This window comes from Quercus suber, unplaced genomic scaffold (genome assembly GCF_002906115.3).
Source record: "Quercus suber isolate HL8 unplaced genomic scaffold, Cork oak 2.0 scaffold_679, whole genome shotgun sequence".
In the NCBI taxonomy this organism is placed as follows: Eukaryota; Viridiplantae; Streptophyta; class Magnoliopsida; order Fagales; family Fagaceae; genus Quercus; species Quercus suber.
Window position 1 is genome coordinate 26,195 of NW_027070120.1, and position 19,190 is coordinate 45,384.

Below are 19,190 nucleotides of genomic sequence, written 5' to 3' on the forward strand. Positions count from 1 at the left end.
TGCCACTTAATTTTTTTTATTGGATGTGAATTTTGATAAATTCACCATTGGATAGATTTTCTTATTATATTCTTCATGCTTGCAATAAGATCAAAGATTAGTAGCCAAACCATCAATCAAATATTTAAATTTTGAGTTTTTGTAGTATAAAATTATATATTAAAAAAAAAAAATTATGGATCGAATAGTAAAAAACATCCAATTGACATGGAATCTAACATGTGTTTTAAAAATATAAATTAAGATCATGCAATCCAATAATTAGATTTTCAAAATATGTAGTCATAATAATTTGTTTAATGAAAGTTTTAACCTTAGGCTACAACTAATTTTTGTTGTCCTTCAACTTTGGTCCCCTTAACAATATATTAGGCCCTTACAAACAAAAAATAAAAGCATATGAAAATTTTTATTGAACTAAAATTTTGAAAGAGATGTAGCTTACAATATCAATAATGGGACTATCATGCAACGATTTCAAAATTAGAAAACTTATAGCAGGAAATTGTAGGACTTTATGTATTTGTGTGTGTGTGTGTGTGTGTGTATTTGTCAATATACTAAGTTATCTTTTAATTAAATTTGATATAATTTAAGTTTTATAATGACCACCCTGAAAAAAATTCTTGGAGCTGCCACCATTGGAGTTGGAGTTAATGAGAAGGAGAGTGAAAAGTGAAGGTATCATTTTTGTGGGGTTTGCAATCCTATGTTCGAATACTGTTTCATCAAATTTCAGACCAAAGTGGTAGAAAGAGAAAGGAAGAGAGTTGAGGAAAAGAAATATAAAGACAATGTGGACTTGGTTGTGACGGAGAGGGGAGAAGGGGATAGGAGTGCATGTGTATTGGTAACCGCACCATTTGTTGGTGTTTTATCTGTTGGTACCACCAGCCTAGTAACGAACAAAATGAATAAAAATGATTAATCCTAAAGATAGAAAAAGAAGATTGCCCTAATTTCATCCACATTTTGCATGATTTTTGATCACTACAAGAGAACAAACAGAACTGAGGCTGCCTCGACTGCTTCAAGTTCTTGAGATGATTAGCACAACACAACTGAAACATGCACAAACAATTAACAATAGTTTTGTCTTAACTTTATCAAGTGAATGTGACCACAAACCATAATATGCCCATAGGCCAATGACTAAGAACCATGATATGCCCTCATAGTCATTTTTATTTTGGTAGTTTTGGTCTTGGTCATTGCCCTCCTAGTGTTGAAGATATGATTGTAAAGGAGGCTGGCCCTTTTGTGTAGTTATCTTTTTTCGTCTTTAAAGTCTTTTTATTCATCCAAAAAAAAAATCTTGATTCAATTTTGATATTACAACCTCTCTCTCTACATTACAAGTAAAGTGAAATTATCAAAACCTAAACCATAGGCTTCTAGCCTTCTACTCTTATTTCTTTTTCAGGAACAAATAATAATCATAAAAAATATGATAAGAAGGCTAAGAAAAAAAATTCTCCCACCATAGGACACCACGATCAAAGCCAACTCCGCTTATTTTTAGCTGTGAATAAATTTCAACAATTTAGAGTTGCGAGACCATTGACCATGAGGAAACAACCAGCAGGGGTGATCACTGCCGCCAATTTATGATGCACGTGTGCTTGTTGGCACAAATGCTCACTCATTTGTTTTAAAATCTTTTGTATATACACTTGGGCTTGGATCCAACCATGTAGCGGAAGAATCTTGTTAAGAATGCAGAAATATAAGTCAACATGAGCTAGAAACACAATTTTTCAAAATTTGCTGTGGCAATTTGTAATTGGAGCAACATCACTTGGGGCTATCATTGCCACTAACTTGACTATCATCAATCATGTGACTATCTGTAGAAGACTGATAAACCGTTCGAGCAAAAAACCAGTTTTTGTTAAAGAAATTATCTGGTGCAAATCCACATAAGGGAAGATAGGGAAACGAAAACAAAAGTGCAAATTTTGCATGTATGAGCATGCCAAGTGTCTATTTGGCTTGTTGTAGTCCTTCAACCAAATTGATCGGCACCATGAAAAGGCCCTTGCTCTCCAAAAGCTGAGCTGCTGCTGCTGGATTTTCCTCTAGCAATTTTCCCATCATCTCTTCGAGAGGTTCATTCAGAATCTGCTTGCTAATGTAGTGACCATACCCCTGAAAAGCATAAAAATACATAAATTCTATACATAGTATGAGCAGAAACATGAAGGTTTAATTTGCATGAAGGGTTGCTTTGGCTTAGTATTGTTTCCATGACAATTTTGTGTATACTTTTTATGATTAGGCATAGATGACTAATACCTCAAGGAAAATGAAAGATTCAGTACTTGATTCACCTCCCAATCTACTTCGACCCAGTTCCTGCACATGAAGTTCCCTTTGAAATCAACAATCAGTATCGTCTCGTATATACATGAATGTGTACCTGTGCTGGTAGTTTTTAAGAGTGGAAAGGTAAAAAAAGTACCTTTATTTGAAGCTGCAGATACTTGACATAGTCAATGACATCATCCAGTACAGATGCTTGACCACCCTAAAAACCAAAATTAATATTGTATAGATGGATTTTGATAACATTCCAAAGTAATTAATGGATGGATAAATTTTATTTTATTTTTGTTATTTATTTTTTTTTTTTTTTGGCTAGCCTTAAGCCTTCACAACAAAAGAAAAAAAAACGAATGAGGCAGCCATGATATTACAACAGATTTGCGTCTTATGTTGTCCCACTTTATTTAGAGTCGATCCATGATTGAATGACCTTTTTTTATCCTCAAGAAAATAACAAGGGGGCAGTCCGTGGATTACCTGACATAGGCTTGACCATAGTAGCTTTAGTGTTAGGATTGAATGACACTAATGCCAGTAACGTTTAGCACAATTATTATCATGAAGTTTATGAAACTTAAATCTTTAAACAATGCAGTCTTCTTAGATACTGTTCATTTCCAGTTTTTGGCATCAACTAAGGAGGTTTACTTATCAATGTGATGCATTTTGCCCAAATTAAAACTAGGAGCTATTGCTGAATGCCTATTGTACCCAAAAAAAAAAAAAAAGCCACTATCTAAATTGAAACAATAACAATTAGAGGCTCTGCACTAGAATTTGTAAATGATACAATATTTTCATGCTCCAACACTACTCTCTATGGTCTACACCCAACAAATTCAAGTACCTTCTCTTCTTGAAAACCTACTCATGATGACAATAAGTAGTTAACTATGCATTGAATTAAATAATGTTTGATGGAGGCTCACGTATCCATTAATTCACTGTTTATGCTAGTTCTATTTGTGGCTTATGAAAATTTATTATAGATGAAAAGAATCAGAGTAAGAAGTTGCAAAGAGATAATTAAGTTAAAAAAACCCCCTCAAAAAAAAAAAAAAAAAGTTAAAAAGGCATATTTCAAAATAAACTAGACACTGAGAATTCATACTAATATAAAAAAAAAAAAAAAAAAGTTAAAAAGGCATATTTCAAAATAAACTAGACACTGAGAATTCATACTAATAGGTCATTTAGAAAAAAACATCTTCAGGGAGCAAGCTCAATGCACAATTTTCTGCATGCTTCCATACTCAAATAGATTACCTCCGCAGAATGTGGAAGCAATTCTTGCAACGCACCGAGTCTCTCACTAATTCGTAGTCTGCGCTGCTGAATTAAGAAGCACCGAGTCAAAACAGCTAAAAAGATCCAAGCAGTATGTAATGATATCAAACCATTATAAAACAATTAATCAAGATGAAAAGAATGTAATGACAACATCTTCACTTTTAACTAAGACAGAATGTGATGTATTTATTTTGCCAATTTTGGTTTTGGAAAAGCCATTTTCTTGTCAAGTGGTCAGTAAAGATTTTTGGCTTACACGATCAGTCATCATAGCTTTTGTTTTTGGTGCACTGTGACGTGGTTTGGACAGGAAACCAGGCGCAGTAACCATTGCTCCAGGATCAGGTTGATGAACATTACAATTCTCTCTCATCAGTTCTGGTGGCCATGAATTTTCATTCTTGACAGCATTCTGTAGGTGTTATGATTCTAAAATCTTTTAAAAAATGTGGAAACTTTAAAATGAAATAATCAGTTAAGGCAACAACCTCAGCGGGAAATGAAACTAAATAAAGAAGTAAAGGTAAGGCTCACCTGAGCATGGATCTGATATTGTGTACTAGTGAATCTGTTCAGAGGTTCTCCATCATCATGTGGCCTAAGAAACCATGCCTGTTGAACCAAAGAACTTAATTTTAAAAATATGGAAGCATTAGGGAAGAAACACATTAAGAAATACTATGCATGCAATTGCAAGGGAACATTGATGCAAATATAAGCAGCAAAACTCAATTGAAGGGGCAGAATTTCTTAACTATGGGACCATTACATCTCTCACCATCTATTATCTTCATAAGACCAGAACAAAAAGAACCTGCAGCATATGCTGAAGTTGTAGATAGATGTAGCTTTACCTTAGAAACATCCATGTCATGTAAAGAACCAGAAGGTTCGGATGCAGGAGCCTCTCCAAATTTGTTGTATAATATGTCATTTTGGATTTCAGAGACCCCTTCAACAACAGCTTGTATTCCACCAACACTTGAAGGAATGCTCTCTAACAAACCTTCTGCAGTAGCCTTTGGGAGAAATCTTGAACTTTCAGCAAGATACTCGACATAATTGTGAGACAATTGTGGGGTCTGAATCCACTGAGGTAAAGGCAGAGCATTAGTCTGATTTCCACATTTTCCATCTGCCAAAAAGCAGTGCTGGGTTCGATAATCTTCAGGTACAGGAGAGGCTTTATTGGCTTTACCATCGACACTTATAGACATCAAATCCCAAGGGTTGTCGTTGCCGCTTCGTCCTTCCATATTATCAGGGCACAAACTTCTTGAACCTTTACTAGTCACAATCAAGGAAATAGCATGAAATAGTATCTAAAAAAGTTCTCAATAGGCTTTTGATAAATTACCCCTTGTTCCCAAAACCTAAAGCCATTAGGAAATGGTGAATTTAATCATTTAATTATTCTTCCAACCTGACACTTTTTTTTTGGGGGGGGCAGGAGGGGAATGGTTAAGTAAGCTTAACAGTCAACCCCTCATAAAAATTGCAACACTATGAGCAAAATAAGAATAATAAGCTTCTGAACACCATAACTATCAACTAATAAGTAATAACAATCAACTAAGAGGAGAAACCGGGCACTACCATAAGCCACAAGATTCTTACCATGTTAATGCTTGCACAACTAAGATAAATTGAAGCTGTGGATAATGATGATACAAGAGCACAAAGTTAAAAAGTGCAGAGAAATTTGAAAAAAAAAAATATATATATATATATATATAAAATGTAACTTAATCATGAATGGAATTTGCTGTATAGTCTAGTGTTAAAGCCCATTGGCACTATAGGCCTCTTCTTTTTTTCACGTTGATATTTAAAACCCGTCTTAGTGCTAAGCTAACCTACTAAAAATGTAAACTTTACCCAGCATAAAGAAGTAGAACCCCAAAAATTTTATAACAAATAAACAAAAATAGAAGTAGCAGAACAAGCTGCAGAACAAGTGTTTGTAAGCAAAACCAAGGGTTTGGTCCATTTCTTTACTGGATCAACAACCCACATTTCTTTTGTTGCAAAACAAAACCCACACGTCTTTAACAAACAATTTAATGGTAAGCCAATATTACAACTAGCAAATGCAAACAACTCGTGCTTGTCAACAATGCAATCAGCACGGTTAAAAGGAGAACCAAGTTTGCCAAAACACTAAATCTTAAAAAGGGGTCCTTTTGATTATTTAAACCAAAAAGAAAAAAGGAAAAAGGAACACCCTTTATTAATATTTGAGTACTTATTGCTAGAAACTAGTGTAAAATGGAAACAGAGAATCACCTGCTTGAAGAGAAGGTGGGTGAGCTCCGAGAGGGTTAGAGTTTGATGCAGAGGATGAAGGAAGCCAAAATGTGTGTGTGTGTGTGAGAGAGAGAGAGAGATGGCGCGTGCGTCCCTTGGCTCTCACGTATACTCTGTTGCTGTACTATTCGTACGTTCATGTGATGAGCTGGTGGAAAGAGAGAACGATTGAAGTCAAGTAAACGACATGCCGTATTTGGGTTTTATGATGTGTTTAGTTGCAGTTTTTGGACAACAAAGGAGACGCTGTCCGTTGGAACTTTAGGAATTGTTATGCTAATGCTCTAATGGCCTATGTGGCTATCTTACATTAATAAAAAAAAAAAAAAAAAAAAAAAAAAAAAAAAAAAATCTAAAACTTGATCCCTTGTCACACATTAAACCCTCGATTAGTAATGTTCAATTTCTTCCATCTCACACATTAGCATCAAAGAATGAATATTCAACATACATTACTTTTCCAAGACATCTAAAAGGCCAAAACTAAGCCTTAGCCAGGTGCAAGCCTTTTAAATTAATTGTCGGAAATCTTATGGTTTTATAGGAGACCTATATACTCATAACTTGAATGGCAATTTAAATGGAATTTCACAGAGTAGTAGATGAGCTAATTTGAGTTGAGTATTTAAAGTTTATCCTTGATTTGTTTTATTTTAATTTGGATACGAATCCAGCTGTTCAAGTTCAAACTTATATCACTTTTATAATCTTGATTTAATATCTTTTTAAACAAGCTCGGTTTTAGTCATGAAATTTAGAAAATCCAATCTCATTTATATCTATATCTATATCATATCATATTATCAATCAATATTTATATAAAAACAGAGACTTCATGCAAGAAAGCATGAGGTTCTGCCATATGGCGCACTCTATGAAAAAAATTGAAATACCTTTAAGCCACAATAGAGATAATGACAAATTTAAGAGTAGAGACTCTTTATTTACTTTGGTTCAATGTTTCAAGACTATTTTTGTTAAATTATTATTCAATATTTTAAGACAACTATTTGTTTTATTTGGTTCAATGTTTCAAGACTTTCCAACTAAAGACGATTGAATTTTGATAAATGAATATGTTTTTGCCAAATTTCTCTTTGTTTAATCACTTTCTTTTTATATTGATACTTATAAATGATTTCCTTAATTTTATTGAGATAATTAATTGGGTGTTTGTGATCAAGGTCTCTATATTTGGTTGTGAGAATAAAGTGGTTGAGAAAGTGTTTAATAGGTTGCTAAAATTTATGTAATTTTAGCATATAAAAGTATTATATACTTTAAATTCTTATTTGTAGATTTCAAAATTATTTAATCAGTTTGAAAAATAAAATCTATTTTTAACAGTAAATATTATAATATATTATAATCTTATAGTGTTATACAATTTTTTTAAAGAAAATATGAATTAAGAAAATCAAGTTTCAAAATTAACAATATTGTGTGCAAACATAAATATTATACCAAAAAAATAATAATAATAAGCATTAAGTATTATATGCAAATTTTAATATACATAAAAAAACTATTTTTGTTACATTATAATTTAATGTTTTAAGACTACTATTTGTTTTATTTGGTTCAATGTTTCAAGACTTCCCATCTCACTCACACACAAAAAACTCTTTGCATTTCCATTCACCCTTTTCACTTCTACTCCTTTATATACACATGTCCATGGCCTTTCAAATCATCCCATCTCAAATATGCTTAGACAAAAAATGATGTCGTTTACTTTCAACTTTTCAATGACACCTACATAACTCCAACGTTGTAGTATCATTTGATCGTAACTCGTATGAGTAGGCTATGACCAAGGAAGGGGGTTTGCATTTTTTATTTAGTGATGATAGCTTGCGTTTTTTATTCAGTGATGATAGCTTACGTTTTTTATGTTGAAGTCAGACATTGTAGATTTTGTGAAGATTATAATTTGCTTGGAGTCTTTGGGTGTTTGACATTTTGTTTTGGGAAAGTTAAAAATGTATTTTTTTAGAACTAAAGAATATGAAAAAGAAACATTCTAATTGATTATTTATGAAGTTAGCTTTTTTTGTTTTGTTTTGTTTTTTTTTTTTTTTATAATTTTGTGTTAGAATTCATAATTTGTAGGTTTCTTTGTAAGTTTATTTACTGCTATTTTGTGTGGTATGAGTCATAGTGATAAAAACAAAAATCAATGTGATTAAAAGTGTTTTTCGTTTTTTTTTTAAGGATACAAAAGCCCAACTAAAGACGATTGAATTTTGATAAATAAATTGTGTAGGTCACAATTTTCAGGCCAAACCAAAAGGTAAAGGAATCTTGGCCTAGTGAGCCAGTACAATAATTTGTAGAGAGTGGGTCAAAGAGCTAGACTTTAGTGTCATGATAACTGATTAGAATGGTTTTCATGACGATCAAACTAGAAATGAACTAGAGTTTATCAAGGAAGATTTATCCTCGACACAATTCGAGGAGCTCTACTCTTGTATATATTGAATGACATAAGGTTACAGGAGTTCTTGAGATTGCTATAAGGCTTTCTCTCTCCCTTTTTCTTTTTTTTCAGCCCCTCTCTATGGTGGGTTTCTCCTATTATAAGTCCTCTTTAAAACGATCTTGACCTTCCACTTGTTTGATCATCCAAGCCTGTACTGAGTGTCTGTCCCATCAAACACCCTCTCTGGTATTCTGTGAGTTGCGGTAACCGAAGTAGCACTGTTCAGGGTCATTTCCTCATTAATCGGCCAGGGTGTTAGTTGTAGGCATTTAATGCGGAGGTGATAGTTTCTTCTTGAATTGCTCCTCTACCATGCTCCCATGACTGACCCATTGTACTCATCCTTCTTTCTGGAATGCTCTGGATGTTGCCTTTGATGGCGTGCCGCCCTTCCTCTTCTATGATTCTTGGTTCACTAAGGACAGGATTGTCCTCGGCGATGTTCCTCAGCAATTTGGGCTTTCTTCGTTTGTCCTCGGACAGTCTTTCTCCTCGGCATGGGCCTTAGGCTTAGTATAAAATGGGCTGGGTTGCCAAATTCTTTGGCCCACAATAGCCCTCTACAATCCTGCTGTTCGGATCCTCGGATGGAGAGGAGGATTTTGATGTCCTCGGGTACTTGTTATGGCTTGTCAAGTCTTGTCTTTCGTCAGCACCAGAGTTTTTTCACCTGCCCAAGGTACTTTCCTAGTGCTTCGGTATACAAAGTGCGCTCTCATTAATATCTTTATGAAGTGACGCAGATCCAACGGTTGAGGATTCTTCACGTAACTCTTTCTTTGAATTTCGTGCGAATTAATTTCCGCTAGATTTCACCCTCTATATAAGGCACCCTGGGAGAATCGTTCTTTCACATCTACAGATCCTTGAGTTTTGCAAGAACTTTAAGTTCTCAATCCTTCAGGAGTTTCCAAGGACCTCGCCAAGATCATGATCAAGGCCTGGGGAATGAGGTGGCCCTGGATAAAGGCAAAGGCAAGGGAACCAAGCACCCTTCAGAAACCAAGGATGCCGCCCAGACCTTGGATGACGCAGTTGAGGCAAAGGAAGCAGAGGCCAAAGATGTTCCTACCTTTTCACCGAGCAAGAAAGAAGACTCTCCTCCTTTAGCTAAGAACCGAAGCAGGTGCAGATCGCATTAGACTTTTGGTGCAACAAAGTTTGGGTCTCACCTTGATAGCAGGACATCTTGCAGTTAGGAGAAAAATGGGTCTATCAAGCGTTTCCGCTTCTTCTTCTTTCTCATCGCCAGTACCATCCATACTGGCTCGATTGCTGCTAGAACAAGATTGTGAATCTACCATTCCCCTGGGCTTTTTCTTTTTACAGCTAGCTTTAAAATAAGCCTGCCTCAGCCTCTCTTTTTATAGTTAGCATTAAAACAAACCTGCCTCAGCCGTTTGGTATATGATATACCTTTCCTTTATTTAATAAAAAGGGTTGTACTTTGTACTTTATGAATTTTTCATTTCTTTGCAGTAATCATTACATTAATGGGTGTGTTGTTATTTTTCCCTCCAATGGGACTTAAAATTGATGCCGTTGACGGAAAAAAAAAATTGTCATCCTGACTTTAGCAAAACCTACAGTAGCACTCGGTTGCTAATTTTAAATAGGTTAACTATGTAGGAATAATCAGGAACATAACCATGTGCTATGTATCGCCAACTGTGTGACCATCAAAGAATGTTAGATTTAAAGTAAGTGATCCAAGGGGACCATCGTGCATCAAGGCTCTGTTCAACATTTATAATGACGTCAGAGCATTGGTTTTCCCCAAGCATCTGGTTCGAGGATCCAGGCACGCCTTAGGTTCTGCTTAAGCACTTGTGAAGAGATGTCATAGCGTTAATTTTCCCAAAGCATATGGTCTAAGGACTCAGGCATGGCTAAGGCTTTGCTTAACACTTTAGTAGAAGGTCCGAAGGACCCAACATACCTAAGGTTCTTCTTTTATTGAGTGGGTAACAAAAAATGTTAAGCCCATAATGCAAATTTTCTCATAGGTTTGTGGTCCGAGGAGCCATGCAAAACCTTTGTTTACATCTTTGTTGAGTGGGGAAAGGATAGGCGATCCGAGGAACCAGACTTCTTTTAGATTCTGCTCATCACTCAGATAGATGCTTGAAGTAGTTAATCTCCTCAAGGGTTGTGGTCCAAGGATCCGTACAATGCCCTGATTCTGTTCAACCCTAAGGTAGTTGCCGAAAGTTATTAGTTTCCCCATAGGTTTGTGGTCTGAGGAGCCATGCAAGACCTTTGTTTACATCTTTGTTAAGTGGGGAAAGGATAGGTGATCCAAGGAACTGGACTCCTTTTAGATTCTGCTCATCACTCAGATAGATGCTTAAAGTAGTTAATCTCCTCAAGGGTTGTGGTCCAAGGATCCGTACAACGCCCTGATTCTGTTCAACCCTGAGGTAGTTGCTGAAAGTTATCAGTTTCCGCATAGGTTTGTGGTCCGAGGAGCCATGCAAGACCTTGGTTTTGTCTGACACTTAGATAATTACCAAAAGTTATTAGTTTCCCCATAGGTTTGTGGTCCGAAGAGCCATGCAAGATCTTGGTTCTGTCTAACACTTAAATAATTGTCTGAAGTTATTAGTTTCCCCATAGGTTTGTGGTCTGAGGAGCCATGCAAGACCTTAGTTCTGTCTAACACTTAGATAATTACCAAAAGTTATTAGTTTCCCCATAGGCTTATGGTCTGAGGAGCCATGCAAGACCTTGATTTTGTCTAACACTTAGATAATTGCCAGTGTGTATTAATTCCCCCAAAGCTGGAGGTCCGAGGATCCATCATAGCTAAGGTTCCATTTAACCACTTCGATAGATTAGAAGATATTAGTATATACTTTTCGAAACTAGCCCTGCCACGGAGCCTCCTTGAATCATTCTGTGTTGTTGCCACTTCTTTGAATGAAGGTCTAGCGAACTTGGCCACCAAATTCGCGAGGACCTAACCCTTGACAGAGGTACGGGGCATGTATTTGATGTCAGAAGCCCCTAGAACTGTGCCCTATTCAGCAATCCTCCTCGTATAACCCGCACTTTGAAGCATAGTCCATAATGGCTTTCCCCAAGGGTTGTTGCTGATGAGGACCTGATCCCATCTTAATTAACCATTACACTCACTATCATACAAGCTCTTCCCATAGACGGCGCTAATTGGAGGGTCATGATTTTCAGGCCATACCTAAAAGGTAAGGAATCTTGGCTTAGTGAGCCCAGTACAATAAATTTGTAGAGAGTGGGTCAAAGAGCTAGGCTTTAGTGCATGGATAATGATTAGAATGGGTTTTCATGACGATCAAATAGAAATGAACTGAGTTTACCAAGGAAGATTTATCCTCAGCACAATTCGAGGAGCTCTACTCTTGTATATATTGAATGACAGTGGTTACAGGAGTTCTTGAGATTGCTATAAGGCTTTCTCTCTCCCTTTTTCTTTTTTTTAGCCCTTTCTCTATGGTGGGTTTTTCCTATTATATAGTCCTCTTTAAACGATCTTGACCTTCCACTTGTTGATCATCCAAGCCTGTACTTGAGTGCCTGTCCCATCAAACACCCTCTCTGGTATTTTGTGAGTTGCGGTAACCGAAGCAGCACTGTTCAGGGGTCATTTCCTCGTTATTGTGGCTAGGGTGTTAGTTGTAGGCATTTAATGCGGAGGTGACAGTTTCTCCTTGAATTGCTCCTCTACCATGCTCCTATGGCTGGCCCATTGTACTCGTCATTCTTTCTGGAATGCTCTGGGATGCTGCCTTTGATGGCGTGCCGTCCTTCCCTTCTATGATTCTTGGTTCATTGAGGACAGGATTGTCCTCAGCGATGTCTCTCGACAGTTTGGGCTTTCTTCGTTCGTCCTCGGACAGTCCTTCATTCTCGGCGTGGGCCTTGGGCTCAGTATAAAATGGGCCGGGGTTGCCAAATTTTTTGGCCCCACAATGTGTTTTTAGCAAATTTCTCTTTGTTTAATCACGTTCTCTTTATGTTGATACTTACAAATGATTTCCTTAATTTCATTGAGATAATTAATTGGGTGTTTATGATCAAAATCTCTATATTTGGTTGTGAGATTGAGTGGTTGAGAAAGTGTTTGATAGGTTGCTAAAATTTACGTAATTTTAGGATATAAAATTATTATATACTTTAAATTCTTATTTGTAGATTTCAAAATCATTTAATCAGTTTGAAAAATAAAATCTATTTTTTATCATAAATATTATAATATATTATAATCTTACAGTGTTATACAATTTTTTTTAAAGAAAATATGAATTAAGAAAATCAAGTTTCAAAATTAACAATATTATGAGCAAACATAAATATTATACAAAAAAAAAAGTATTTAAGTATTATATGTAGATTTTAATATACATAAAAATTATTTCAAATAAAATTGTAAAATAGTCTGTGCATCACGCAAAATATCATCTAGTATATAATAAAAGTTGAGCTTAGACGTCGTGATTACATCACATGACTTCACCAAATTGCAAAAATTTTATTAAATTTTTAGATTTTTAAAGAACTAAAAAGGAATAGTATACTACTAGGACTCTAATTCATTTTTATCATTAAGTAGTTTATCTCTTTAAAAATAAAATAAAATAAAATAAAAAACTACTTCACGTCTGCTTCATGTAAGATTGTAGGTATAGATTAATCTTAGATTAATCAAAAAAATATTATATAGTCAGCGTAAAATAAAAACTGCTTCATGTAAGATTGTAGGTAAATTAATATTAGATTAATCAGGACTCTAATTCATTCTTATTTCTAATTCATTGTTATCATAGAGTAAGTGTATCTCTACAAAAACATACTGCTTCCTGTAAGTTTTTTTTTTTTTTTTTTGGGTATTAACTTTAACTAAAAAAAGAAAAAGAAAAAATCTAATAACAATCTAGCTAATAATGTTAACTATTTTTTAGGGATAAAGTATTTAAAAAAAAAAAACTAATATGTAATTAACCTAAACTTCTTAATTAGGTAACTTCAAGGAGTTTAGAGTATTTGATTTTTTCAAGGAGTTTAGAGTATTTGATTTTTACTTGGACTCCTTTTCTAGGTGGAGTATGTATATATTTACACTGTTAGTTGGTATAGTTTTTCATTCTCCAACTTATTGTACAGTTTTTATTTATTTATTTATTTAGGCTTCCATTTTTCTACCTACAATCATGTAGGTATGTATTTTTTAATCTAATTTTTTATTATAATCAATTAAATAAGTTTTATATATTTGTTGCCCTTTGTTTAACCTAATTTCCTTATGTTTTTCTTTTTTAGAGGGGGTAATTTCCTTATGTTTGATCTAATTCATATGTTAATGGTTTGATCCAATTTAATTATTTTGTTGTCCAATATATGTGTAAGTTGTCCTAGTAAATTCCAATCATAGACTATTAAATTTACATACAATTTTGCAATCTATATGGTACTTTTTTTTAAAAAAAATTTTTTAACTCTGTTTAATTTTCTTCTTGATTTTTTTAAAGGTTTGTCAAAAAAGATTTCAAGCATCCTAAGAAAGGTTTGTAATCTAGATGTAGTAGAACTTTGCAATATATATATATATATATATATATATATATATATATATATATATATATATATATATATTTTATTCTAATTAGAACAAATGTTTTATTCCTCGAATAGTTCTATCTTTAAAAAATGGCCAATTTTATGTTACTTTGTCTAAAGATTTTAATCATTAATATTATTGTTAACAATATTGCCAAATCACTTATATTGTAGATTCATTAGATATAAAATTCATATGCGAATAGTTTGATACATGTAACTACAAGTTTTAACATAAAACCGTGCAACGCACGGGCCTTTAACTAGTAATATCTAAAAGTTGAAGTATATCATTTATTTTTGCTACCTCTTGTTGAACCATATAGTGTTTCGGTCTACTTCGATGCACTTCAATTTATTTGGTCCATTTTAGTTCACTTCAGTCTAATTTGGTCCATTTAGACCACTTTTGTACACTTTAGTCCATTAGGTCTATTTAATCCACTTTGGCCTATCTATGTGCACTTACTTTAAAAAAAGAAGAAGAAATATGTGCATTTACTTAAAAATGAGAAAACACAAGTTTAAGGGTGTATTTGTTTGGAGGTGAAATAGAGTGGATGGAAAACTTTAGAAAAAAAATTGGAAGAAAAACTTTTTTGGAGTGTGTTTAGTTGGGTGTAAAGGAAGGAAAAAAATGATGGGGCCGAGTGTTTTCTCCTTAGGCCCACTAAAATGTTTTCTCCAAAAATAGAGAAAATTGGGTGGGGATGCATTTTTTCTAAATTGACAAAAATGCCTATGTGCAAGTGCACATCATGGCTTCGTCTAATTGGCTTCCTTTTTTATTTTTGTTTATTTTTATTTTTTTATGTATATTTTTTCTATGGCTAGGTGTGATAGTAGTAGTAATAGTAGTAGTAGTAATAGTTGTTGTTGTTTGTTTTTTTTTTTTAGCTAGACGTGATTTCTTTTTTTTTTTTGGGGACATGATTTAAAAAAAATAAATTTGGCTGATATCTCCTCTTTTTTTTTTTTGTGTGGTTATTTGTTACTTTTTTGTTTTAATTGGGCATCATTATTTAACAAGAATATATGAGTAAATTTATTTAAACTCATTTTTTCCCATCCCTTTAGTTTTCACTCCCAATCAAATAAAAAGGAAAGAAATTAAAATATTTTTTTATCCTACTTTTCCACCCCTCCAACCAAAAAATTCTTAAGTGAAGAGTGTCTATTCTAAATTTAAATTTATTAAAAAAATATAGATCTCATACATATGTTTATATAATTGCATAAGCCATAAGGTATGCCTGGCCCACTTGTATATGTTTTTGGGTTCAACGTGCTGCTTTGCACCATGGGTTTGAAAATGGGTTCAACCGAAAGAACAAGAACATACAAGATTGGGCTTAAACTCAAATGTTATGTGCTTATCAACAGTAATGGCATGTTTGGATGTTTAAAAAAGGAGGGGGAGTAGAGTAGAGGGAGGGAGAGTAATGCAATTACCTTGTTTGGAAGTTTTTTAAAGAATGAGGGGGAGGGGTTTGGAGGAGTTTGGAGGGGTTTGGACTCCCTCTAACCCCCAATTTTAATTCCCCCAAATTGGAGAGATTTGGAGGGGGAGTAGAGTATATAAACTATTGACCAAGTAAATTACCTAATTTACCCTTATTATATTAACAAAATTACACAAGGGGAAGGACTAATTATTCCCTTCCCCTTACTAATTTTAAAAACATTCAAATAAGGTGGAGGTGAATCATTCTCCTCTACTCTCCTCCCCACTACTCCCCTTCCCTCTACTCCCCTCCACTCTCCTCCCTCTCTAAACTTCCAAACAAGCCATAAGGGTTGGCCAAGAAAACCCTCATAAAAAGAAAGAACATATTTTTTTGCTAGGATTAGTTCTCTAAATTTCCCACAGTACTTTACTAATAGTTTTTATTTTATTTTTTAAATACTAACGACTTTTTTATGATCTAAGAGTCTAGATTTTGTAATATCATCATTTCACTAATAATACTCATAAAATAATAAAATAATGTTATAAACAAAATAATTAAAATTATTGATAATAGAATACTAAGATGGCAAAATCTAGATCATTAAATCATAAAAAAATGATTAAGATTTAGAGAAATATATCGGGTAGAGTACCTCAAAAAATGTAAAAATGTAGAAGATTTGAATCATTTTTTTTTCTTCTTTTTTGGGGTTGACACACAAAAAGAAAGAACATAGATACACCACCCAAAAAATAAGGACGCGTGTCAATCAAATGCGTTGCGTGGACGTATAGCATTTACCAACCTAAAGACAAATGAACAAGTAAAACGTTTAACCTTAAATTAGCATCAGAGAAAAGCATATATCTAAACAACCTTGGTACTCTTGACGTTTTATTGTTGTTTCATTTCAAGTTTCAACCTTGTTCAAATATTCCTTATTCCAAAAAAAAAAAAAAAAAATTCCTTATCCGACTCTCCGTCTCTCTTCTCTCTCTCTTTTTCTCTATATTATTTCAGAGAAAGGTCTCTCTTTTCTCCGTACCAGATCGGCTCAGGCACAAGTCAAATTTCTATCCCAAATATTCCTTATCCCTCAAATACCCAGAAACACACAGCTCCTAGATCTGCTTCAAAACCAATCAAACCATGGCGACCCCACAAGTTCTTCAGCAACAAGATGATCTTCTGCACTTTGATCCTCGTAAAGGTACTTCTTTTTTCTCTTTTGTTTTTCGTAAATGCAACTGAAATGTAGCTGACTGTACAGAAAATTATGTTTAAAGTTGTGGAATTTGGCCTTTACTTGTGCTGTGAATGATGAAGCAGCGTGAAGAGTATTGGGTTTGTTGTATTTGTTCGATATTTAGTTTTGGTATTAAAACAAAAAAAACAAAAAAAAAAAAAATTGAGTACCCAGATAATTTTTTTTTAATAATTAATTTGATCCCCTTTAGGAAAAAAGTTTAGTAATTGATTGGTTTTTGTACCAGCAGAGAGTGCTGCCAAGTCTCAAGGGATGTCACTTGAGAAGAAAATCGAGTTTCTTGAGAGCTTGACTGGACCGGTAATTTTCTATAATGGATCTTTTTTTTTCTTGTTCAGATTTTAATTGGAAATGAATTGGATCGTGCTAGAACTTGTTCTAGTCCATTTTCTGTAATTATTGCCGATACCATTGTGATTTGTGATCTGTAGATTCTTTTTCATCTTGGAATCTCAAATTTAGCTGAAATTAGTATAGCTCTCTGGTTTATTAATTTGTTATTTGTGGGTGGAACATTGTTGTTTCATTTTCATTAATATATGCACGTCCAATGGAGGCATTTGGTGTATTCCACAAGATTATGTAATCATCATAGCTTCTCCAAATGTCCCCTGCCTTTTTCTTTAAATCCTTATCATGATTGTATTTATTCTTCTAGAGTATCATGCTGTTGACCATTATTGGAAACTCATACTTTGATCCCATTAAAAGTTTGCATGTCATGTTAATGCTAATTCTTTTTACTTTGCAGGTTAGCAACCGACGGTCTCGCAGATGGTTAAATGATCGTCTTCTTATGGAACTTGTTCCTCGCTTAAATGCAGAAGAAATTAGAGGCTTGTTTGCACCACCACCTTTTGGTAATTATATATATGAATAAAATCAACCATGTTATTTTCTTTATTAANATTTGGTCAATTTTTTTTTCGAAGGGTATTATTTCAGTCATTTTTTGGGTTTTATAGTAACTTTTGAATTTTTTTTTTTTTGAGTTTTAGGGTGATTTTGTAATTTTTTTGGTTCTAAGGGTATTTCGTTCATTTTTTAGTTTTCGAGGGTATTATGGTAATTGGCAAGAAAAAAAAGGGGAATCATTGAATGTGAGAAAAGTACCACCGAGTGTGAGAAATGTACGGTCTATTGTGATTATGGAACCATCAATTGTGATGAAGAAATAAGGGGAGCACCAAATGTGAAAAAAGTACAGTCACATGTGATGTTGGTACAACACAATGTGAGGACAACATAGTCAAATGTGAGAAAAAAATTAAAGTACAACCAAATGTGAAAAAAGTACGGTCAAATGTGATGTTGGTACTTCTTAATGTGACAATGGAACCATCATTTGCGAGAAAAAAAAAATTGAACCACCAAATGTGACAAAAGTGCATTCACATATGATTTTGGTACTGCACAATTTGAAGATGGTACCATCAAATGTTAGAAAAAAATACGAGTACAACTGAATGTGGCAAAAGTACTATCATATGTGATATTAGTACTGTTTAATGTGATGTTGGTACTGTTTAATGTGATAATGGAACCATCGAATGTGAGAAAAAAAAAAAAGTGAACTATCGACTGTGACAGAAATATAGTTACATGTGCTAGAACTTGTTCTAGTCCATTTTCTGTAATTATTGCCTGATACCATTGTGATTTGTGATTTGTAGACTCTTTTTCCACATGGAATCCCAATTTTAGATGAAATTAGTATAGCTCTCTGGTTTATTAATTTGTTATTTGTGGGTGGAACAATTGTTGTTTCATTTTCATTAGTATATGCACATCCCAATGGAGGCATTTGGTGTATTCCACAAGATTATGTCACAGCTATTTTATGTTACAGATTGACTCATATAATTTTACTTTTCATGAATTTCTAACTAAAACCAAGTGATCAAAATGGCAACTTGAGTAATTTTGGAGGTTAAATAAAAAACTATCAAATTATTAAAGATTATTTTGCTTGGTTTTTTCGGAAAAAAGTATTCGGCGCAGCCCGCCCCAATCTTGCTGGTCTCTTGATAAAGTTTCTCCTTGACCAATGCTACAAGAGTCTCCTTGACAGGTAAAACAGGAGTCTCCGTTGTATGTTAACTTCCTCCTCACGTGGCCCCACACCTGTGGGGTACGAGGGAATATACCTCTTCACCAACCAGACGATGTGCGCTGACCAATGCTACATATACATCTACGAAAATGTTTTGACAACATGCAAACTGCATTTTCGCTGCTTCTAAAACTCTCTCACGGCACCATGGCAAAGCTACCTGTGAAGTACCATGGGGTACCTCTCTCTATCTCTCTCTGTTATGTATGTGAGATATATATATATATATATATATTTTTTTTTATGTAGTTAATATTATATATTTGTCATTATTTTTATAAAAATATTTTAAACTAAATGACTAAACTCAATTAATTGGCTCTATATTAATNGAACTTATTGAAACAAGTCTACAAAAACCAA

At 33.9% G+C, this 19,190-nt stretch overlaps 1 protein-coding gene across 4 annotated transcripts; it reads right to left on the minus strand.

The window, feature by feature from the left end:
* Positions 1–1,679: 1,679 nt before the first annotated feature.
* LOC111998785 (bHLH transcription factor RHL1) lies at positions 1,680–6,034 on the minus strand. 4 transcript variants are annotated; one of them, XM_065766087.1, is made up of 9 exons: positions 5,902–6,032; positions 5,233–5,267; positions 4,470–4,897; positions 4,150–4,227; positions 3,872–4,027; positions 3,592–3,657; positions 2,462–2,527; positions 2,296–2,355; positions 1,680–2,148 (listed from the first exon to the last, which is right to left on the minus strand). In XM_065766087.1, exons 3-9 carry the CDS (start codon positions 4,869–4,871, stop codon positions 1,984–1,986), a joined length of 993 nt encoding a protein of 330 aa, XP_065622159.1. In that variant the 5' UTR covers positions 4,872–4,897; positions 5,233–5,267; positions 5,902–6,032; the 3' UTR covers positions 1,680–1,983. The 4 variants fall into 4 exon arrangements, with proteins under 4 accessions (XP_065622159.1, XP_023886651.2, XP_023886649.2 ...); XM_024030883.2 differs by lacking the exon at positions 5,233–5,267 and having other exon boundaries at positions 3,592–3,654; positions 5,902–6,034; XM_024030881.2 differs by lacking the exon at positions 5,233–5,267.
* Between the last annotated feature and the right edge of the window lie 13,156 nt (positions 6,035–19,190).

Coding starts and splice junctions, on each gene's coding strand:
- LOC111998785 (XM_024030881.2), bottom strand. CDS start 4,871: ATGGAAGGACGAAGCGGCAACGACAACCCTTGGGATTTGATGTCTATA. Junction 4,028..4,149: donor AATATCAGATCCATGCTCAG/GTGAGCCTTACC, acceptor TAACACCTACAG/AATGCTGTCAAGAATGAAAA. Junction 2,528..3,591: donor TGCTTCCACATTCTGCGGAG/GTAATCTATTTG, acceptor TTTGGTTTTTAG/GGTGGTCAAGCATCTGTACT.